This window comes from Monodelphis domestica, chromosome 7 (genome assembly GCF_027887165.1).
Source record: "Monodelphis domestica isolate mMonDom1 chromosome 7, mMonDom1.pri, whole genome shotgun sequence".
NCBI classification, from domain to species: domain Eukaryota; kingdom Metazoa; phylum Chordata; class Mammalia; order Didelphimorphia; family Didelphidae; genus Monodelphis; species Monodelphis domestica.
The window spans coordinates 111,112,471-111,137,058 of record NC_077233.1 but is presented as its reverse complement, the minus strand read 5'-3'; the positions used below and the strand labels follow the sequence as shown (position 1 = coordinate 111,137,058).

The window sequence follows — 24,588 nt, the reverse complement described above, 5'->3', positions numbered from 1 at the left end:
TGTGCCCAGTTTCTTCTGTCAGGTTAAATAAGGGCTCAGCACCAACTGTGTTTGAAATACTATACTGAAATACAATTTGGGAGCAAACTAGAAAAAATATGTTGACCAACACAAAACATCCAACCCAGATTAAAAGGAGGCCAGCATAATGAGATGCTTGCTTTCCTCTTAAGTGGGAGGCAGCATGGTGCTTGGAAAGAATTCTGGATCTGGAATCAGAATACTTGATGCCACTTGTTACTTCTATGACCTTGGGTAAACTACTCTTCTTTGGACTTCAATTTCTTCTTCAAAATGAAGAGATTGGACTAGATCAACTCTAAGATCTTTCCCAGCTCTAAATCTTTTTTCCCAACTCCTGATTATATGGAGTCCAATAAATCAACATGAGTCCACTACATTATACTACTAAAGAGTTGAATGAATGAAAGCTTCTCCAGGGCAAAGACTATTTCTTTCTTTTTTCCTTTTGGTCTTTCTGTCCTCAGAGCTTAGCACAATGTCTGGCACATATGTGTTACTTAATGCCTCTTGGAAAGAGGGATGAATGCCAACCACAAGCGCCTTCTTAGTACCTTTCAAGAAGCTTGTAGTACCTTCCAAATAATCCCTGAGATGATTCTCTTTAATGGAACAAAGGATTTCACTAACAGAAAGTTAAAAGGAAGTAAAGGGACAGAGCCACCCATCTAACTTCCCTCTCACCAGTCAAGTTATGTTCCCATAAAATAAGACTTAACAAGGATGTGAAATTTTACACCTATGTTCAAAAAACCAACTTCAGAGATCCAACATTGGGGAAATACAGATAATTTATTGGGAAAAGACCTAAGAGTTCAAGTGGACTGTGTTGTATGATAACACAAAAAAAAGCTAATGCAATCTTGGCTGCATTGAGTTATACTATTTTAGCTAAAGAAATCCAAAGGAAAAATTCAATCAGAAGGAAAAGAAAACTGAGGAAAGTAATAGAGAGGGCCCCAATGTCAATCTGATGCAAAAAATAAGCCATGAGATGGGCTGGCTCAGCCTGATCACCAAAATCTTTGGTCTCAGTCACTGCCAGAGCAAGTGATGATGTGAATTTGCAGACTTTGATAACTTCTTTCTTAAAGATACTTTGTTAAATTCTCCCTACCTCTCTAACCCCTATCTGCTATAGCTAGTTGGGAGCAAGGAGGAGAATGGAAGGATATGGGCGTCAGACCCATTAACAGAAACTTCATTTCTGTCATCTGAAGATTAACCTATCATAAAGGAAACTGGGAAGGGAATTTATATGACAATTTTATATTCTTGCTGCACCCCCCCCCCATCCCTCCATAAGAAAATGGGAAGAAAACCTCACACATCTGTGAATCACAACCTGGCTTTGACTCAATTTAGAGCCACAATGGACCTAACAAGGGAGGCCTAAAGGCAATATTTTCTTTCACTGGTTAAGAAGGGTTGATAGAAAAAGTTTTCCATTGCCAAAACACTCATTAGTCAGGCAGCCTTCCCAAGCACCGTTTCCTCTTCAGCAGCCCAAACTGCTAAAAATCTTTAATAACTGATGGCCTGGAGTGCATTGTGTTGTTCCTTTTCCTGAGGCAGGTGTTGAGGTTTGGAGCATGAATGTGGGCCATGGCAGGAAGCAGAAAAAAAGGTCCTATTCACCTGTATGCAGGAACCCTTCATATCCTCAGAGAATGTGTTTTATTACTTGCCTCAGGAATGGGTCCACAGCTTTGGTGTCCAGACCAGCGAGATAGGCAAAGATCATTTACCTAGGAGAGATGATTGATGTGTCTTTTACTTTAACAAATGGGAAATGTACGTTGGTATAAGGGACCCACTGTGGCAAGCAAGGTTTTCTCATTAGCAGTAGTAGAAAATGTAATAATTATTCACTGGGAACATACTCAGTGGGAATTGGTGTTTGATTCTTCCTTTTTACTATTGGCTACTGGCTATTCTCAAAGGCCGCTGTATACACATCCACTGAGTGCATACAGATAGACATACATGTAAGCACAGGGAATATAGATTTTAGAAGATTGAATAACAATCTTCAGTGGAAAAAATATGTTGGTAAGGATTAGGAAAATATTTTTATTCAGTAAAAAACATTTAAAGACATAGTCATGGAAAAGACAATCCATAATAGTGACTAACAGGCTTTTTGGGGGGGTCTTACTTATAAGATAACAGATATTAAGTAGATTTTTCTAAGACAATTTCAGTTCCATGGGAAGCAGTTACATTCATTATTAAACACATTGTTGTCAGCTGCTATCAAGATGTTAAAAAGTAGATTCCATTGAATTCAGTGAAGATTAGCACCTAAATTTTTTGAAGCACACATACTCTATTCAGAAATATCCCACATAACAGAATTGCTACAATGTCCAAAAATACCATCTTTAAAGTTTCATTCATTCAGATGCTATCCCTTCCCACACCCCATCTCTTCTTTCCTTTCTCATCGACTCCTTTCTCAGCCAGAGACCTTTGACACAGGCAAACCCAAGAGAATAAGGAAAGACTTTGCAAAAGATCTGGTTCCATTAGATGGACCAAAAGATGGACCATTCTCATCTATACCAACTAGCCCTTTCTTACTCTTCACCTAAGTCACTCAGTTATGAAGTTTGAAATCTCCACTATTATGTAGGAGCCACCCCCAGGATCTCTTTCCCTTCCCAATCCACTTTTCTAATTCTTTCAAGCTGACTCTTCAAGTGAGAATAGCAACCCCTGAGTCCTCTCATGGAATCTTTGATCTTTTCTAGCTCCAATTTTCTGAAATTCCATGTGACAGATATCCTTTTATTTCTAACTCCACATGCCCAGTTCATAGTGGGGCTTCTCCCTACCTCTGCCTCCCATAGAGAGCAGTAGATTTAGGATCAAAGAATTTAGAGCTGAAAAGGATCTTAAAAATAATCTAGCCTAGGGGTTCTTAATTATTTTTATATCAGTCTGATGATGCCAGTGGATCCTTTTCCAAAATTATACTTTTAAATGCATAAAATAAAATACATAGGATTACAAAGGAAACCAATTATATTGAAATAAAGATCTATTTTTCCCATCCAAACTTTCAGACCCTTGAAATTTATCTGTGTACCTTTTGGAGGACCCATGGACACTGGGTTAGGATCTATAGATTAGAAAACTGAGAGACAAAACTTTAAATAACTGTGCCAAGATAACATATAGAGTAAGTAATAGAGCTAAAATACAAACATTGACCTCAATTCAATGATCTCTGCACTGTACCTCAGTGTTTCTTTGGCGAAGTATGTCACTGTGAGAGGAAGAAAGAAACCGAGAGGGGTCGGGGAGGGGGGGGTCACCAAACTCCTTCAGCTTGTTTCTCTTTGAGCATGTCCTTTCAGAAAGTCAAATTTTATATTTATATAAACCTGTCTTTTTTTTTTTTTTTAAGAAAAACTGTAGTCTCTGGCATACCTCACCAGTAATATTATCAAGCTTAAAGAACAGCCTCAGGTTGCTGCCTCAGACTTCCTCCCAATTACTCAGAAAATCATTCCTGATGGAGTAGGAAGAATTGACCTTTAGAACTAAATATGGTAGCTTTTCTGGCCAAAGGCTTTCCGGTAACTCATGGATGGCTATATTCTCATCTATTGACTTTTAAGGCAAGCAAATTCCTTTAGACACTAAAGAAAATGCTTTATTTGGCTGGTGTCTAAATGGCCTACAATTTCTTTTTGTAAAGATTAGATGAGATAGGAAAATATGCCTACCTACCACCTTTTTCTTGAGAAGCAAGAATGTTTGACCTAGATTCAAAAAAGACCCGAGTTCAAATTCCAGCTCTAATATCTATATGACTGGCCAAATCACTTTTTAGAAATCACTTTTTAGATTCCTTATTTGAAATATGAGACTAGCAATACAATATACCTTCCAGAGTTGTCAAAAGCTCTTTCCTCAGAGCCTAAAACTGCTCTCAAATATGTTATCCTGAAAAGTTGTACTTTTTGTAATAATCTAAGGGACAGATCTCTAGACATGGATTGAAGCTATCATTAAAATTTAGTAAGGCTGCTTTGATTCAACAAATTCAAATTCAATAAATATACATGAAATGCTAGGTACTGGGCTCCAAAGAAAGATACAATACTGGCTCTGTTCAGAAGGAAGTTCTATTTGTGAGCACTCATTCTGAGAAGTGAAATTTCTGTCTAGCTTCAAATCAGGACTGTTTCAAGAGTACTTGACTACTTCACCTAATTCTTCTGGTACTGCCTTCAGGAAATTCACTTCCTTTGGACTGTCCCCTACTTCATGAGGATTTTAATGGATAAGAGTTGCAGGGGTCTTTGAAACTGATCCCCATAAGATGTGATTCAGAAGTATATAGGAGAATTTGACTTTTCAAATATTTAGGGAAAACTGATAAGCCAAGATGGCACCTAAGCCATAAGGTGGCATAACAGCTGATGTGGGTACATGTGGGTTGTTGGAGGTACAATCTCATTTCAGTCTCAAAATGACTCTTAAAGTAGAACAACTATTATTATCCTCATTTTAATCAGCAATAAACTGACGCCCAAAGAAATGACCTAAAACACATTAGTAGCAAGTAGTAGAATCTAGATTCAAACTTGGGTTTCCTAATGCCAAGTCCATTGCTTTTTTTAACTACGCCATAGCTCTAGTTTTTTTCCAGTCCTTTACCTGATAAAATACGCAATCTATATACAGCCCCAGTAAGAGCAGACACTGACAAGTATTTCATTCCCCTTGTACTCCTTCTAGCCCTCCATTCCCTGTTTCTCCATGTTAACAATTGGGGGTAAATCTTTGTGGATTCAGCCCTTCAGAAGTCTCCCTCTTGTCTTCAACTTCCTGGATGAGAAGAACCTTTCCTTATCAGGCTTCCAGTGATTCTTCCTTTAAGCACCAGACCATCCTAGAGTCCTCTGCAGTCACCATATTCACCCTTCCTGGAAGACTCAATGGGTCTGTTCCTGGAATATTTATTATGATGAAATGACCCATTCCCATGTCTTCATTAAATTCACTAGAAAGTTATTAAGTCTTGTTCTAGCCTTTGATGAAACTTAGTTTCTCCACCTCTTATCCTAAGTGAGTTCTAGATCTGGTCTCTATAGTAGCCAATGCTCCCTAGATGAAAAAACACTACCATCTCTGGAGGTCGTCTCCCCTGGAATGCCAGTAACAGATGATGTTCTCTTCATCATTGGACCTTGCATTAAATTCTTATTCCCAGCATTTTCATCTTATTTACAGAGTAGAGATAGCTGATATACTATAACCCCAACAAAAAAATCACGCTTTTCTTGACTTAGGGTATCAATCCTGCCCATTTCCCTGGCTTCACTTTGATGATGTCACTCAAGTGGCCCTGGAGGAATGGTATCTCAGAAGTATATTACCATAATTGTGTCCTTAGATAATCCAGTGGGTCCATCTTCATCACTATGGGCATTCCTTTCATCACTGCAGATTACAATTAGATCGATGCATATCAGTAGTTATACTAGATTTCAATGAAGACTTTTTTAAAATTCTTATGGAAAAGTTTTCTTCTGTGAAAAAGATTTGAATAGAATTTGTTTGGCCTTTACAAACATTGTTGGATCCTCTGGATTTTCCCTGATATACTATTTGAAAAATGATTTCTTCCCATGCAATATCAACACAGGGACAGACAGATATTGTTCAGCAAATGAAAACTGATTGAATGCATGAGAAATGAATACAACAAATCCTTGGGCACTTAGAATTGAATTAATCAGAAAAGTAACATGGCATCTTCTGAGAGTTTTGAATTAAGCAGTTAATTTTGAAAACTACCATAACATCTGCACAAAATGGGCAAACATAAATGAACGTACTTCAAAGAAAAGGATCTACTTTTAGAGGGAACCCTAAGAACATAAAGGGCTCCTCTTCATCAGAAAACATTTAGGAAGCCCCTATGCCATGCAAGGCACCATGCTAGAAGAGATTCCTGGTTTACATTAGGCCTGCTTCATCATCACCAAAATCAGACAGAAAGGATTTGAAGATCTCTCCTGCTCCATAGATACAAAAGCCATGGCTTTATAGCAATGATTAAGGTGAATTTTTTTGGTGTCTTTGCTAAAGATTTGCTTCTTAACTTGCCTCATCCTAGGTTGCCCAGTCAAGGGCCATCCTTATCCTAATATCACTTGGTTCCATGACCATCAGCCTATTGCCACAATAGCAGAGCCAACATACCACATTTTGGCAGCTGGACAGATTCTTCTGATCAGAAATGTCAGTGCAGGATCTCAGGGAGAATTCAGCTGCCTGGCTCAGAATGAAGCTGGAATGCTAGTGCAGAAGACATCTCTGGTGATCCAAGGTAAGAAGCAGACTGGCACTATGGTTTGGTTTTGGTGATAGTTGCCTTTTTTGTTGTTCAACCTGAGATTTCATCAGCATGCAGAACTACTCATGTGCATTTTACAGTTTGACAATTCAAATATTAATTCTAATTTTAGAGAGCTACAAAAGTTCTTGAATGGGGTTTGTAGATGGTCACATAACCAGTAGTATATGTCAACTTTGAACCCTAGCCTTCCCAACTCCAACACCAATCGTCCATCTACTGTACCATGCTAAATTAAGAAATTAATGAAAAGCATTTATGAAGTGCTTAAAAGGTGCCAGGGGCCTTGCTAAGAGCTGGGATATAAACCCCAAATTAGACAACCACCATCTCCAAGAACTTAGATGCACATAGGCAGAAATAAACACAGATAGAGAGTCTAGAGGAGATGTTTGGGTCTTAGAAATCATGCTGATTTGGTTACATTCTTGATTTCTTGAAAAAGTCAACTTCGAGAACTAGATAGAATTTTCAAATTCTGGTCAAGTGTTAGAAAGTGCACTTATTTCGGATTAACATGCATCCTTAGAGACTGAACCCCAAAGCCAAGCAAAATCTCAACTTTTACAAGCCAAGTCTGCTTACAGACAGTTTACAATTGAAATGCCATTTCAAGGAGGGGTACACCTTTCAACTTCAGTTCTATCTGCCCTAAAAGTTACCATTGGAACTGAATACCAAAGGAGACCATTTTGCCCAAGCTGCAGAATATTTCCTCTAGTGTGGACTTTCCTAGCGAGGATTATAAAATGGACTATTAGGCAGATGCAGGTTTGTGTGCTTGTTCAGCAACAAACAAATAGCCCAGATCTGGGTTCCATCTAGAACAGGTATAAGAATTTGAAGCAGGGGCTTGGATTCACATTATTTTCCTTGGGATACCCCAACATCAGACAGCCTTGTGCATTCTCCTGGTGCTAATAATAGTTAGTGGACCACTAAGTAGTATAGTCTTAAACATTTACTGTGTGACCCTAGGCAAGTCACTTAACCCTGCTTGCCTCAGTTTCCTCATCTATAAAATAAGCTAGGGAAGGAAATAGTAAACCACTTCAGTACCTTGCCAAGAAAACCCCAAAAAAGGGTCACAAAAAGTCAGGCATGACTGAAACAATTGAACAACAATAACAGTAGATTCAAAAACAGTGGGACAAATTGCAATTGAACCTTTCTATAAATACCCATTAGGAGCCTCTAGCTTGGCATTCAAAGAGATTAGTTTTTTCAACCCTTTAATTTTATTAATGGAAAAGCTAAGGCTCAGAGAGGGAAAGAGACTAGTTACAAAAAGACATGATTCAAACCCAGGTCAGCTAGGACTAAATTTGGGTTATTCCATAAGACTATGTGAGACACTTCAAAGAGAAATTCCACTGCATGTGTTTCCAAAATGCAGGGTTCTGAGGGGAAAGAAATTGTTGGATGACAATATGGAAAGGTAGCTTTGGAAAGTAAAAAAATTTTTCCAAGCCCATAAAACTTTTTTCCCTTTAAGCCCCCTGCTCCCACCCACTCACTCCACAATAACATGGCTTCATCATAGGCAGAAAAATAAAGATCAGTTTCCCTGCTGGCCAGCCCTATGCTGTTATACCTCAGCAGCTAGTAGAAGTATGCACATTTGCCTAGCACCATCTTGCAAATGAAGCACTAAAAATTTACAAGCCCAGAAGTATTTTTAAATATTCTCCTGCCCCCACCGTCTTGTGCATACAACAGAAGAAAGCAAAATCAACTGCAATTCTCTGCATCTCATTTGCTATCTCCAGACCTCATCACAGTGCTCGGTGTATGGGATATGCCTAATAAGTGTTTCTTGATTGACTGATCTCATGTGATATAAATGAAGAGTTTCTTAGGTTTGTTAGTTATTTATAAAGTTTAAAAATTACAAAATTCATAGGATTGGGTTATAACGGGTCTTAGAGATCCTTTATTATAATATCCCACCCCATCTTTTACAGATAAGGAAACCAAGTGACTTGCACAAAGTCATAAAGGAAGTAGATGCCATGACCAAACCTAGGTTCTACAACTTCAGATCTAGTGATCTATTCATCCTCTGAGACCTTATTATAAGTGATTATTAAATTTAAAATATCTTCATCTGAAGGAAGGAGTAACATTTGGCGGGGAAAGTGGGGATAATAAAGAAAAGTTCTTGTGTAAATATGACTCATAAACCCAAACTTGGAATAATGGGAAAGAGTTTAATAGCTACACCTATAGAGTGCTGGCCGGGCATGGAGTCAAGAAGACTCATTTCCTGAATTCAAATCTGACCTCAGACATTTACTAGCTGTGTGACCCTGAGCAAACCACTTAATCCTGCTTGCCTCAGTTTCTTCATCTGTAAAATGAGCTGGAGAAGGAAATGGCAAGCCATTCCAGTATCTATGCCAAGGAAACCCCAAATGGGGTCATGAAAAGTCAGACACAACTGAAAAAAAAAGACTGAAAGAGAGAATGCTATAAGTAACCCCAGGTGATTTTCCAATTTTACCTTGTGGCTTCTGCAGAATACTGGTGGTCAGTGGACAAACTGGTGGGATGTTCAGCCTCATGTGGGAACAAAGGAATTCAACAACCCCAGCTGAAGTGTGTGCTGAATAGTACCGAGGTCAGCCCTTCGTTTTGTGCCGGAAAAGCCAAGCCAGCTGTGCAACCTGTAGCCTGCAACCGAAGAGACTGCCCATCCCGGTGAGTCTGATAAGCAGAATATCTATGTTGCCTTTCATTATCCTAGGTCACTCAAGCTGCTCCAAAGGACCTTAGAGATCAGCCATTTCAGCCCTTTAATTTTATTGATGGAGAAGCCAAGACCCAGAGGGGGAAAGAAGACTAGTCACAGAGAGACACTCTTCAACCCCAAGTTGGCTAGAACTTTCTTCTCCATCAGCTGCCGATTCACAAGACATTCTCAATTTAGAAAATACAAGAAGCCTTTTCTTGTCTTAATAACTTTACTAATCAGTAGACAAGTTCAGTTAAGAGATACTCATCCAATATTTCCTCAAGTCATACTTTAATACACCTCCTTAAGGCAAAGGTAAGTCTCAATCTTGTCAACTCCAGAGATTTCTGAGTTTTAGGTTTGAGCCCCTTGATGCACATTTGTCACTGGAACTCCACCATGATTTTCCCAGTCTTTGTCCTTCCACTCCAAGTTTAGTGCAGATGAACACTCCCTCATGTTTACTTTTTACCTCCTCTCTGTGCCTTAAGAGAAAGAATGAATCTCCCTGGAATAGGTCCCTTGATTGTAGGATGCTAGTCAATGGGGGAAGGAATGAGTTCAGTTATCCTGGGGCCGTACTGATTGAATGTGGTGGGTCAGTACCCAGCTGTAGCAGGAGCTAGGCATAGACTGCTACAATGCCATTTTATTACCTTTCCATAAGACGTTCACCTCTTAGGCAACTGTTTTGTCTTTTGCCAGCTGAGTCATAAGGAACAGTTGAAACCAGGAGAGACTCAATGAAATATGAAACACACTCATTAATATCAGCAGTTTGACTTGCTGACGGGAACGTTTCCACAGGAATGATTAATGTCCTTTTATACCCTTCCTGAACTGTAACACAGCCCGTGCCTCCCCCCAGCTCCTGAGAAATTGCTGAAATGGATATTTGGAAATCAAAGTGGATTGAAACACAGGCCTGAGATTCATCAGGGACATAAGAAGCTGCAAATTCAGCCCTGCCAAGCTGTGTGAAATGAAGAAGAGATCTTTTCTTTGCCAGGAACTTTTTAATTTGATTTGGTGATGGTTGGAGTCAATCAACCTAATTTACTTCTGTAAATGAAATAATAATGGATAGGTCTGCTTGAGTTTCAATGCCCCTAAGGAGTGTTAAAAAGCACCTCCTGCTTGCTTCCCAAGTAATCATGGATGTGGGCATTTCTGCTGAGCTGGATTGTTGGTTGGGACTATATACAGAGGAATCTTCTCTCCAAGGCAGCTCCAGTATGCAAAATTACCACAAACCTAGATTTCCTAGCAAAATGAATAACCACTTTGTTCCACATACCCCCAGGGATCCTCTTCCAAAAAAACACTTTTCCAGGAAGGGAATATCACCACCTCTTTTACCTTTTATCATTCTTCAGATGAAACTCTTCTTATGTTTAGCAATGTTAGTCCCTTCTGTTTTTATGCAGAAAACAACAGTAATGGTCCACAGTTAATAAAAGCATCTTCCTGGTTATGTTTTCTCTCCAACACATGTAGAATCCCTGTTAAACAGAGGAAGCCAGGTTTCTTTATTTTTGTTCCTTAGAAACAATAAGGGTGTCCCTCATAAGAGCTTAAAGCAGGCATCCTCTCCCACTTATATCAGCTGACTTTTTCTCAAGAGATTAACGCCACTCCTTATTTTTCTGAATGAATTAGCCAAGAAGCAATGAGCAATTTCTTTCTATATTTTCAATGGTTTTCTCACACTGACCCCACATGTAGAGTGGTGTAGATCAAGGTCTCAATGCCACATTTTAGGCAATGCAAAGATACTGCAAGCAGAAGCACATCAAGAGAAGGGAGATTAGGATGGTGAAGGAATTAGAAATCAGGCCAAAAGAGAATTCCACCAAGAAACTGGAGAGGTTAGGCTTGGAAAAGAAAAGACTTAAAGGGAAAAGGACCTATTTGTACAAACAAAATTTATAGCCATTCTTTTTGTGGTGGCAAAGAATTGGAAATTGGGGGGATGTCTATCATTTGGGGCATGGGCTGAATAAATTGTGGTATATGATGGTGATGAAATACTATTGCACTATAAGAAATGCTAAGCAGGACAATTTCAGGAAAAAAAATTAGAAAGACCTACATGAACCAATGCAGAGCCAACTAAGTAGAACCAGGAGAACATTGTACCTAATAACAGTAATATTGTACAGTGATCAACTGTGAAAGACTTAGCTACTCTCAGCAATACAGTGATCCAGACCAGTTCTGAAGGACTTGTAACAAAGAATGCTATACACCTCCAGAGAAAGAACTGTTGGAGTCTAAATGCAAATCAAAGCATAGGATTTTTCACTTTAAAAAAAAGGAGACTTGTGGGGAATTTGAAAGCTATCTTCAAGTATTTAAAGGGTTGTGTCATGGAAGAGGAATCAGACTGAGTGTGCTTGGCTCCTGAAGGCAAAACTAGGAGTGCATTTTGGGAAGGCTTCTACTTCTGTTTTCATTGCCAAAATTATCTTTAGAATGAAAAGAACAGAACAAAAATGACTAATGGGGATTGATATCCAAGATAAGAAGAGAATAGGCGAGCAACCAGCTATCCACGGCAATTTCAAGTAACTAAGCCCAGATGGACTTCATTTTTAGGTTCTGAAAGAACTGACATGTTCTTACTGATGCACTGTGAGTGAACTTTGAAAGGTTTTCCAAAAGGGGAGAAATTGAAAGATGAGGAAAGGGCAACTGTCCTAATTGTTAGAAAAAGAAAGAGTCTAGGCCTATAATCTATAGACCAATAAATATGATTTCAATTCTTGGCAAAATTTTTGAATGAAGTGTTAAAAGAATAACTAATGAACATCTAGACAAGAAAATAGTGGTCACAGTCAGCATAGTTTCATCAAAAACAGATCATGGTAGACCCTCCTTACTTCCTTTTTTTGATTAAAATATTCAACTGATGTCCAGAAAAAAGCTACAGATATTGTTTTCCTAGATTCTTGTTCTGTTTTTATAGAAAAATATTAAGGTATCCAGCTAGATAGTAGTGGGATTAAGAGGATACAGAATTGATTGGCTGGGTGTCACAGTTGTAGTAATTAAAGGAAGCCATGGAGGTCAATAGTCAGAAAGGAGGGAGAGCCTTCCAGGTATGCTCAAAACTGGGAGATGCAGCATCTTGTTCCTAGAATAGCCAGGAGACCAGTGTCACTGGATGGAAGACTGGAAAGATAGGAGAGGGTAAGTTAAGAAGGGTTTTAGATGCCAAACAGAGCATTTTGTATTTGTTTCTAATGGCAATAGGAAGCCCCTAGAGTTGCTGAGTAGGGGAAAGTACACTCTAGGAAAATCACTTTAGTGACTGAACAGGAGATAGATTGTAGTGAGGCAGGAGATCCACTGGCAAGCCATTGCAATAATTGAGGAGTCAGATGATGGTGGTCTGCACTAGAGGGGTGGCAGTGTCACCGGAGAGAAGGGGGTGTATTGGGAAGATATTGCAAACTGGGAGGTCTTGACAAAAGCTTGGATATAGGGAGTAAGAGACAGTGAGGAATCTAGGATAACTCCTAGGCTGCATTATCAGATAAGCTACCAGCTAAAAGATATTTCCTTCCAGAGGCAGCACACGTTGCGGTGAATTAGACTTAATTCAACCTTTCTTTCCCCTTCTAATGGCCTTAAGAGTCTCCGGAGCATAACTACTCAGATGAGGGACAACTTCCACCAGGACAACTTCCATGATGAAGGAAGCACCTTCATCATATTCGAATTGGCTCATATATGAGCTGCCACAGTTGGTTTTCCAGCTGTCTTTGAAGGAATACTTCCTGTGTCCATTGTCTCAACATTTAAAAGGATTCTACCTATTGGTTCCACACTATAAGTATAGATTCATGGTGCTGGTTATTAAAAAGGTCATCTATGCATCCAGATTATACTAAATTTATATCTTCATAGAGGAAGGTGGACTTTGGACATCTAGGAAGCTCCTTCCCGTGGCAGCCCATGATACAAACCAAGGCTTTCTGGTTTACCTAACCACTTTTCTCCCTTCTAGGTGGATGGTCACTCCCTGGTCATCCTGTACCCGAAGCTGTGGGGGAGGCGTCCAGACACGTCGAGTTACGTGCCAGAAACTAAAAGCCAGTGGCGCCTCAGTACCCATGTCCAACGAGATGTGTTCCCAACTGGCCAAACGACCTGTGGACACCCAAGCGTGTAACCAGCAGCTCTGTGTGGAATGGGCCTTCTCTAGTTGGGGTCAGGTAAGGGACCAGACAGCCTTTATTTCTGTCAGTGTGCTTATAGATGCTTAGGGAAAGAAAGAAAAATACCACAACTGCAGCCTCCCCTGCTTTTACCAAATATACTTCTTTTCCCATCTCTCCCATGTTCAAGTCCCTTTCCTTGTGCCTAATACCACATTCTACTCCCCAAATTTCATTACCTCATCTTCTGTTTTAACTCTCCTACCCCATTCCCATGGCATCTTTCCTGATAGGTTGCTCTCTGTGCTTATCATCCCTTAACAGCGAAGGTCTACTCCAGGTGCTGCACCATCATGCTTCCACTGTCTACCAAGCAATGTTGGAGGCAGTGAATCCTATCCAGTGGTCTCACCCCAAACCATCAACATATCACGTCAAGCACAGTTCCATTTCCAAGTATACCTCTGCTTCACATGCATAAGCCAGATAGAATTGCAAGAAAGTCCAAAAGAATTAGTAAATGGAAAGAATGCGTTTGAGCACTTATAGATCCTCTATTATCTACTTTCCTTTCTCAGCTAGATTCTACCACTCATCACTCCTAGGAGCACCTGTGCTTTGTTTCTTTCATTCTTTTCATTTTCTTTCTTTGATTCATTCTTTTCATTTCTTTCATTCTTTCTTTCATTCTTTCATGCTATCTAGATTTGATAACAAGAATTCAAGAAATGTTCCCCCCCAAAAAGGCCTCAATTTTCTAGCGAGCAAAGAAACTTTTTAACCAAAAAGGAGTTCTGACCATGACATTCTCCTTTTCCCCAGAGTCCCACTTCCAATTTCCTGAATAATACTAATTTCTATTTTTAAAAAAAGTCCAATATCTAGAATCGTTCCAAGTCAGAGATGTCCCAGATCCAATCCAACAAGCATTTATCAAGGGTTTACCTTGTGCAAGAAACTGTGCTCAGTGCTAGAGAAACAAAGACAAAAAGAAGCCCTTGCCCTCAAAGAGCTTTCATACTATCAGAAGTGAGAATAGGACCTGTAAAAGGCATGTTAAGATATGACAACTTGAAGAAACAGAGAGAACTAACCCCTGGGAGCCCTGAGAAAGGCTTCCTGCAAGAGACAGAACTTTTAGCTTCTTTTAAGGCTCATATATAGCCTCTTTCCAGGGCAGCTGGGTAGCTTAGTGGAGTCAGAAGGATATGAGTTTAATTCTGATCTCAGCCACTTCCTAGCTGTGTGATCCTGGGTAAGTCACTTAACCCCAGTTACATAGCCCTTACTTCTCTTTTACCTTAGAAGTCACATTCTAAGATAGAAAGTTAGAGTTTACCAAAAAAATGATTAATGATCATTTCCCAAAGGAGTGAAAAATGAGTAAAGGATCTCTCCAGGCCCTTCCTCAAATGATTTTTATCCTCTTCTATCTGCATTATGATCAATTATTTGATCTTACAATCCTATCGTTTTAACTTGGAATTTTCCTTTGAGATTTGGTTATTCAGTCAGCATTATGTGTGCATAATATTGTGCTAGGCAATGGAAGAGACAAAAGAGAGGTCATTCCTCCTGGAACTCCCAGTTTAACAAATAGAAAAAGGGTTAAGACAGAAAATTATAATTCCCAGTATTATATAAGTACCTTAGAGAATTTCAACACAAAGTATGATGTCAGAGACAAGTGTTGGGTGGGGATAATTAAACTAACAAGAAGTAGTCTTTGTGGGGGCAGCTAGGAGGCCCAGAGGATTGACAGCCAGGCCTAGAGAGGGGAGGTCCTGGGTTCAGATATGGCCTCAGCCACTTCCTAACTGTGTGACCCTGGGCAAGTCATTTTACCCCAATTATCTAGCACTTACCACTATTCTACCTTGATACCAATACATAGTATTGATTCTAAGATAGAAGGTAAGAGTTTTTTTTTTTTTAAGTGGTCTTTCTTTTTAAAAGATAAAAAGAAATTTAATAGATTTGGAGAAGAGGAAGGAGAGCTTTCCAGGACTGGGAGTGAGCAAAGGCACTAAGATAAGAGATTGTGTCCAGGGAACCACCCACCAACCCAAAAATATATGCCCACATTTCTATGAAAATACCTTTGGAACAGGGCGTGCACTTTCTTTTTACTCCAGCTCCGTAGTTCAGTAAGGCTAGGAGAAATAATGCTAGTGGTATCCCTTGGAGAAATACAAACACCTCCTCAACCTTCAGGAACCAGCCTTGGTCTGGTGCCCTTTATGGCTGATATTTCTCACCTGCTCTTAAATAACTCCCAGTGGTTTTATGAACATCACAGCCAAATAAGGATCTTTAAGGGCCCAGAAGTGAATCACTGCCTTAAGAAGCTAAGTATTAAAAAAGAAGAAGCAGCATCTAAGTATAAAGCTACTACCATGATCAGAAAGGATTTGTCAGTCATCTTGCCATACTGGATACAACTAGAAACATGTGGAGCACTGGCTGGTGATCTTTGTGTCTTCCAGAGATCATTATTATAGTGCTATTTATTGTAGAAGGAGTTGCCCCCAGATTGTCCCTTCCAGCTCCCAGAAAAGCTTTCCTAAATGCTATTCAACCACAATAGAGTAGGGCTGTGTCGGTGCCAAAGGTCTGGCTGGCTTCCCTCATGGCATTCTCCCAATTGTACCAAGCTCCATTCCCTTGCCCAGGGTTTCACTTCTACCCCATCAACACCACAGAATGCTCCTATTTTTCCCATTTTTGCGAGCCTTGAGGAGGTACATTCCTCGCTCCCCTTCAGTTTCTGTCCAGTTCTCAACCTGCAGACTCCAAAACCAAGGGCAAGTAGGGTAAATGGCAAGGTTCGGTTTCTTAATTTTTCAGAGTTCTTATTTTTGAAAAGAAAAGCTCAGCAGGGCCCACATTGTTCTCAATGTCCTCCACTCCAAATGTTCTATTTATGTTTCTCAAATTTTATAGCAAGATATTCTTTCAAATGATCAATCTGGAAGGAAAGAAACTAAGATTCTTGGTCTGCCTCCACATTTGTTACTAGTAACCACTTGATGATAAATATAGTCCATACAAACTAAAGGAAAACAGCCCTAACCATGCAGTGACCCTTTATTCCCACTCCCTCGAGGCTTTGAGCGGACTTGATTTTGGATGGAACTTGAAACAAGACAAGAGCGCCACAGCCCCGTGCCTCTGAGTCTTCGTAAATTCGCGAAGCCCATTTGCAGGACCAGACAATGGACTCTGGTCCTCCTGCCTCCTACCCTTCACCAAGAGCACTTTCCCAAAAAAGACTAGGCTCCACCCCTCTGTTCCCTTCCCCTAATAACTTTCTTCTCCCTGGTCCACAGTGTAATGGGCCATGCATCGGGCCCCGGCTGGCCGTGCAGCACAGACAAGTCTTCTGCCAGACAAGGGATGGAATCTCCTTACCTTTTGAGCAATGTAGTGCCCTCCCAAGGTAAGAGCACCCACCGCTACACCCTGCCTCCCACATGATTGACAATGGGAGGACTTCCTAATCAAAATTCCCAAAGCCTCCCATCCTGTAGTTTCTAGGAGTGCGATTTCACTCTGGCACTCCACCACCCACACTCACTTTCCAAAGTTTGAGAACCTGTTCAGAGTGCATGAGGGACTGAGGGCCGGGGCAATGAGGCTGAAGCAAGGATACCCGCTGCCAAATGAGTGAATGTGTACCTACTCCACCATTTGGGGAAAGAGCTGCCCACTGAGCCTGAAACGGGCCTCAGTAAATGGCCCTGCTACTACAACAGTCCAAGGAAACCGTGACGCTGACCGTTTCCACATCATAAGGGAAGCCACGGCAGATAGTCAGTGGTCTAGGATCTTCCCCTAACCGTGAGTCACACAGGAAACATCTGGACTGGGCCAAAGTCATTCCCACAGGAGGAGACAATCAGCCCATTTCTCCCTTGGTAGTTTCTCTGGGAGCCAAACTGCGGAGCACAAGGCTGGGTGTTCCTTGATGCTTGGGTCAGCATCTTTCTCATCCAAAGTGCTTCTCTCTCAGCTTTGTCTGGGGCTGTAGAAAGTCCATTGAACAGACATTGGTCCTGCCTCCTCGAGATTGTTGGACAGCCACGCTGAAGAAGAGTCCCATATAAAGCAGACCCAGCCAGCTGCCCACTACCTCAGAAGACCAAAGAACTCTTATTCCAAGCAGAGCCTTCTAGAACTTAGCAGATGGTCTTTGAGGGTTGCTGTAGCCAAAGAAATTCATCACTTTATGGCCAGCCTCTCTGGTCTTCAGACTGAAGACTTTTTCTCTGTCACTAAGAGAGTATTTGAGTCCTTTCTAGGCTAGCAGAGCTTGCACTTTACTGACCTATCCTTAGAGAAACAGGGTTACCCCCTGGCCATGATGGAGCCTCAAGGAGAAGGAAAGAGGAGGGAATAGGCATTTCTGTTCTATTTCTAACACCTACTACGTGTAAGGGGCTAAGCCCTTTACAATTATGATTTCCTTTGATCCTCACATTGGTAGGTGTTATTAGTAGGTGTTTTTATTGGTCATTGTTAGGTATTATTATTGTGCCCATTTTACACTTAAGGAAAATGAGGCAAATAGAGATTAAATGACTTGTCCAGGATCACACAGCAAATATAAGGGTGGGGCCAGATTTGAATTTGGGTCTTCTTAACTCCAGACTCTGCACTCTGTCCACTGTGCCACCAGCTGCCTCTAATCAGATCCAGAAATACAGAATAAATACAATAACTAGGAGGAGATGTAGTCATAAGATCATTGGGGCAATAGAACTAGATAGGACATTAGAAGTGGTCTAGTCCAACCTCCTCATTTCACAGAGGAGGAAACTGAGACTCAGAAAGTGACTTCTCCAAAATTACAGATAAATAGGCCCATTAACTGGAGTCATCACAGCTCTCAGATTAAGGTCCAGATTTCTTGATTGCCAATTCAGTTAAGGATCTGCCTGTTTGGCAGAGGGGGTGCCTAAAAACGGAGCCAAGATGGCTTCTCCTTCTTCCATTCAGTGTTCATTCTACATGTCCCTACCTCAGCAGTCCCAGAACAGTTGATGATTTCCAGCAAAGCCTCCAGTTCCTGGTCATGGTTACAGTGGAGAGAGCACTTTATTCGGCATTAGGAGGCCCTTATCTAAGTAGAGATGCAAGTCACTTTAACCTCTGCCTCAGTTTCCCCATCAAGGAATGAGGAGGATACTCATAGAGTACCCACCTTAGAGGGGATGGAGATGGGAAACCTTCAGGTCCCCCCCAGTGCCTAGGTGATGCTCTCTCCTGCCCCTCAGAGTGCTGATCACCCTCCCATACGTTTCCCTCTAGGCCTGTGAGCACTCAGAACTGCTGGGCAGAAGCCTGCGGCGTACACTGGAGGGTCAGCCTGTGGACACTGTGTACAGCGACGTGCGGCAACTACGGCTTCCAGTCCCGGCGGGTGGACTGCATACACATCCGCACCAACAAGCCTGTACCGGAGCACCTGTGCTCCTGGAGACCCCGTCCTGCCAACTGGCAGCGCTGCAATATCACTCCTTGCGAAAACAGTACGTTCCAACCCAAAAGAGTCCTCTGCAATATTCCAGCAGGGCTGCGGGTCCAGAGGGCAGCCCCAAGGGCTCGGGCCCCATGGTTAGTGCTATGGAACAGGTTTTCTTAAGGAGGACAATCCCCGGGCTGCAGTGTCCTCAAAGGAACCTTTCCTCTGTGTGTGCGTGCGCGTGTGTGTGTATGGGTCTGTACACACGTGTGTACAAGGGTATGTGCCATATACACATATGCTGCACATGTACCCCAACATCTGGGTTCTCCATTTACTGCTCTAATGGTTAAGCGTGATGGGTGTGAGCTGAGGAGAAAAGGAAAGGTTAGGCTCCTCTGGGGAGAGCAACTGGTGGGAACCCAAACACACTCAGCGTCCAGCTCACGTGTGGGCGGCAGGCAGCAGCCGGGCCTTGCCAATTAAAATAAGCCTTATAAACAGCGAAGAAGAAAACCATGAAGTCCACTTCGAAAACCACCATGGCAGGGTCTCGCCATGAAACAACAAGCATCCCTGTTATCTGGTTTCCTTCCCTCTCGGCCATGCAGTAACCAGAACTCTTCAAGGCGCCAACACACATGAGTTTTGCTATTTAACACCCTTTTTATAGACTCACAGGAGTTGAGGGCTGAAATGGACCTTAGAAATCATCTTGTCCAACCCCGCTTTTTACAGATGAGAAAACTGAGCCCCAGAAAGGGCAAGGGACTTTCCTGAGGCCACTTAGCAATTAAGGACTAGAGCCTAGATTCCAACCCATTTCTTCTGCCTCCGATTCTCCTACTTCTATTATTAGAGCACATTCTTGTCTCCTGAATCCAAATTCTTCATACCCCAGAATGTCCCAATTGGCTGAAGACTTGGTTATTTATTCTTCTCAAGTCCTACCACCACAGGGGCCAGGCTTCCCTTTAAGGAAAGATACAAAGACCATAGGACAAAAAGGAGGAAATAGAAAATGAATTTAGGTATTCAGTTCTTCCTCTCATATCATTCAGCAAGAAAATATGGTGAAAGAGAAAAGCAAGGGGACACAGAGCCCAATTAATTTTTTTTCTGACTGATTTGATTGTTCTGCCCACTTGGCGAAGAGGACCCTAAAACTGACAAAATGCCAAATGTTCACCTTAACATTGATAATTTAATTACCAATGTTGTCTTTTTCCTAGTCTACAACATTTTCACTTCATTACATCAGCAGATGTCTGCCTGGTACCTATTGTGCACAAAACCACTCACTGGGCACTGTAATGTGGCCAACACTGCCACCGAGAGATCCACAGTATTCCTGGTGGTTTCGTATCGACACCAGGTCCTCAGCCTGGTATAACAACTACCTAACACGTTGTACCAGGGCTTCATAAGAGGGCACTCTAATAATTAATTAATCCCAATTAAAGCATCAATCTACCATCAAACACTACCTCAAAGTAGAGCCAAATTTAGTCCAGCTTGAATCCATTCAAATTCAGTGGTTGTCAGCACTGGACTTGGCAGTGAACATACAAAGAAGAATAAAGCACTTTCCCTGGAGGAGATTGCCACCTAAAGAGGAGGAGAAGGGGGGCTGTTGGGGAGAGAGGCTGTATGCACAATTTAGTCACATAAGGAAAGTGATGTAAGGCAAAGTATTCTGAGACTTGTATGGAAGAGACCCAAAGGAGTTGGGTGTCCAGAAGGTCATGGGATTATAATCCTAGATCTAGAGCCAGAAAAGACTTTAGAGATCAGGCCAACCCACCTCATTTCAGCCATGAGAGCTTGCCCAAGATCTTGCAGTCAACATCAGGATTTGAATGCAGGTTTTACTGACTTCAAGTCCAACATTCTTCCCTATTCTCTCACACTACTTCTCAATATCGAGGGGTCTCACTGAAAGGCTGCCATCCCAGCTTAGATTCTAGCCCTTGCCCAGGAAAGTGAGTCTGATATATTCTGCATGCACATGCACAACCTCTTTTCTCATTTGCCCTTTTTTGTCTTTTCTTTTATAGATAATAGTGGACTTCTTTCTTTTCTTCAGTGGCCCTTTCTTCACCCCCTTGCACTGTCAGCTTGGCATGACGTAGAGAGCCAGAGAGGATGAATGCCTCAAGCCTTTAAGAATGCTTGTAGAGCCGTCCCAGGCAGGCCGACAGGGCTTCTGCAGAATAAGCTAGAGGGTGACAGGCAGGAAAGGAAAACTAGAGAAGTATTTAAGAGAGAAGCAAAAGCTTCCCACCTTCTTCTCTATGGCTAGTAGAGGGAACCGGTTGGTGCATCAGATGGGAGTTGGGATCTTACCACCCCAGCTGGAAAAAGCCCCATTTCTCTATCAGTCGAAGAGAGAAATTCTGGCCTGTTCTGGGCCAAAGTCATCAATGCCACAAAGATTTCTTTAGCACCTAACATGGGCAAGGCCCTGGCCTACAAAGAGAGCACTTTTCTGGCCCACCCAGGTTCCATTGACTACCCCCCTGAGCCTGCCTGGGCTACACAGAATAGCATGTGTCAATTTGCCTTTATTTCATCGTTTCCTTTCTGTCCCCTCTCCCCAACCCCCTCTTCCCCTTTACCAGTGGAGTGCAGAGACACCACCAGGTACTGCGAGAAGGTGAAGCAGCTGAAACTCTGCCAACTGACCCAGTTCAAATCTCGCTGCTGTGGGACTTGTGGCAAAGCCTGAAGATGGGGTGCAGGGGATTGCTCTGCTCTGGCCACACACAAAGGACTCGTGCAACCAAGTGGGACAGAACTCAAGCTTTCTTCATTTTATTTATTTATTTTCCCCCTTCTTCCTCCTCCCTCTCTACCCTACACACCCCCCCCTCATCTGACTCCCTCCCTGGACCCTCTTCTTAACTATAAGGGCCTCGACAAGCTTTCTCTTCCACATTTCTGGAAGGCAGAATGCGATAAAGGCAGGAATAGCTAGAATTATAAAAGGAAAGGAAGAAAAGGGTTCTAGGCTGAGCTGGGCCCAGAAAAAGCAAGCTGCTTAAAAGAGCTTCCCCCCTAGGATGACACAGAACAACTAGGAGAAGGTAAAGTCCCCTAAAACTGCTGGCCCCTGGAGGCAATGCTTTCACCATGCCTAGTTAGCTCAACAGACAGGGGGAAGAAAATTGGAGGAGAAAAATGGAGGGGGTAGATTTGTATGTATTTACACAAACCTTGGACAACTAACAGGGTGTTTGTTTTGTTCTAGAAAAGTGTGCGTGTCTGTGTATGTGTGTCTGCGTGCACACACACGTGTGTGTGTGTGTGTGTGTGTGTGTGTGTGTGTGTGTGTGTGTGTGTGTATCACAGGACTGTCTTGGTTTGTTTCATCTGCCTTCCATGTCCTCTTTGTCACAATGAGGACCACTGGAGAGAACCAAGAAAAGTGGACTTTGAGCTAGAACCATGCCCTCCTTCTTTGGAGGGGAAAGTAGGAAATAATATCATAAAACAGTAGAGTGTAAGGTGAATAAATTGGCAGGCAGTGCAGGAATGAAGGCAGAAGAATTGAGTTATGAGGTACAATATTATCTAAGAAACAAGAGATGGGGAAAGAGACAGGAAAAGGTCATGTGCATGCAATGGGAACTGGAGGTACCATATCCGGCACTATGTCTGAGGTTATCCTAGACTTAAAGTTGAAAAAAATGCTCAGGGCCATCCACTCCAACATATTTTACAGATAACAAACTCGAGGCCCAAAGACATTAAGTGATTTACCCAAGGTCATAGAAGCAACTAGCAACAGGGCTGGGATTTGAACTCACAGTCCCTGGCTCCAGTCCAGCCTGCTTTTCTTTGGATCACCCTGCCTCATAAGAGCTGGTTATGCTGGGCTCAAAAATGTCATATGTCTACTCAACCCATGGACTTGTGCTCCCTCTTAAATCAGCCCTCAGATCTGGCATTGTGCTTTCTGTTTCTCCATTGGGGGCCATTCATGTCTGCGCTGCAGCATTCAAGAAGAATGGCCTAGTGACTTGTAGTGGTGGGTACTTTCCATTGACTGGCCAGCTGCACTGGAGGAGCCATCCAGGGGCTGGAAAGCTTCCCCTTTCTCCCTTAGTGCCTTAAAAGTAGGGTGTCTTAGGCAATGGAAGGGCTTGTTCTTATGAGACCCCCTTTCTGCCTTTGTAGCCCCAGCTGTCAAACCCAATTATATCACCTATTATTTTAAATAGAGAAAGCTTCTTTCACTCAATCAGGAGCTCCCTGACACTAATGCCCATTATGCTTCAAAGGCACAAAAAGACTTCATTTGGGAGACTCTGATTTTGGAACAACTTCCTGTCCCTTGTTGTGGCACAACTTGGGCACAGATGCCTTATGTTATCATGTTGGTGACTTGGATGGGGCAGCGCCTCTAGAGTAAGCCACAGCTCTGCTTCTCTGCCCACCCAAGAATAAGATGCCACTCGACTCTGGGGTGCTGCCACTGAGAGAGAGCCTCTTCAGACTTAACATTCATTCGGGGAAGTCAAGATCCAAGTGGACAGCAACGTTCCTCTCATGTGTCCTTCCCCCACGATGCAAGGAGGGAATGGTCAGAATATGTCTCTCTCCGTTCTTCCTCTTCCTCCACAATTGGGCTCCCAGAAATCATGTTACTTAGAATCAGTGTAAGTTTTATTTAAAATAAAAAGAGAATGTCTTCTATGTCTGTATATCTTTTGTGTATATTTATTAGGATTTCTTGTATAAAAAGTGCAATATTAATAATTGTACATGATGTTGTCCAGATAATGCTATGGGGGTGAGGTGGGGGGTGGGAAGGGTTTTTAATGATCTTCCTAAAGTTTTGTTCCTGTCAAATTGGTGGTGATATTGTATGTTTTCCTATTTTTAATGGCGTTTGGCATCTAACTTTGGAATACATCCATTCTCTGTGTACAGAATACATTGTAAAATCTTACACGTGGGTTGATGGGGCAACGGGAAAGGCTTGATTTGTGACATGGTAGTTTTGCATGAAATGAAGGGCAGATCCCTTTAATAATAATGGAGTGATTGTTTCTAGTTCAGTAGCTAATGGAAAACAGTGGGAAACTGTACATTTCATAACTAGCAAAACCTTTCCAGTGAAATCACCTGTAGGGTTTTTGCACCTGGGACTATGCTTTGCAGAAACCCCCAGAGAGCCACAATTTGGAATGGAAAATCCGGAGCTCTCTTGCATGGAATGAATGTACTTTCAAATGTTTGTCCTGTGAATTGTGACTTGGCAGCATCGCAAGAAGAGAATAAGGGTTGCTAAATACTGTGGAAGGATGTGATTCCTCCCTGAAAAACACAAGTCTGTATTTATATTTTTTGTACAGATAATGCAGCTTATTTATTTAAATTCTGTTGTCAGACTCGTTATTTATGAAGTCTAGCTTTTCTAACTGGTTCAATGCCCTATGGAGGGAAATCCCTACCCCCTTCCCTTCATAACGTGGCTCTCGGGTCTATTTCTTTGGTCAGAAGGATTTTACAACAGTACTAGTCAAGTCAATAAATTATTAAGCACCTTAAGTATGCAGTTATATATGCCAGGCACTGTGCTAAGTTTGGGATACAAAGAAAGACAAAAAGGAACAAAAACAACCCTGGACTTAATGCAGGTTAAAAAAAAACTTAAGTAAATGACTAAAAATCAAGACATCCCCATCACTGGGGGATGGACATCACACAACAGGCTGGACATTGCCTCCTAAAGGAAGCAGGTCAAAGTGGAAAATGAAGAGAATCACAGATTTAAGGCTGAAAAGGACCCTAGAGCTTATCTTAGGGCTAGAGCTAAAAGAGA

At 41.8% G+C, this 24,588-nt stretch overlaps 1 protein-coding gene across 3 annotated transcripts in view; it reads left to right on the top strand.

The window, feature by feature from the left end:
* Positions 1-24,141, top strand: part of ADAMTSL1 (ADAMTS like 1) — a 1,092,747-nt gene extending 1,068,606 nt beyond the window's left edge. For all 3 annotated transcript variants that reach the window (XM_056805329.1, XM_056805328.1, XM_056805331.1), the window contains 6 exons: positions 6,158-6,370; positions 8,917-9,097; positions 13,144-13,351; positions 16,624-16,733; positions 18,605-18,825; positions 21,380-24,141. In XM_056805329.1, the coding sequence (XP_056661307.1) occupies positions 6,158-6,370; positions 8,917-9,097; positions 13,144-13,351; positions 16,624-16,733; positions 18,605-18,825; positions 21,380-21,486 (1,040 nt within the window). In that variant the 3' untranslated portion in view covers positions 21,487-24,141. The remainder of the gene's footprint in view (positions 1-6,157; positions 6,371-8,916; positions 9,098-13,143; positions 13,352-16,623; positions 16,734-18,604; positions 18,826-21,379) is intronic.
* The last annotated feature ends 447 nt before the right edge of the window (positions 24,142-24,588 follow it).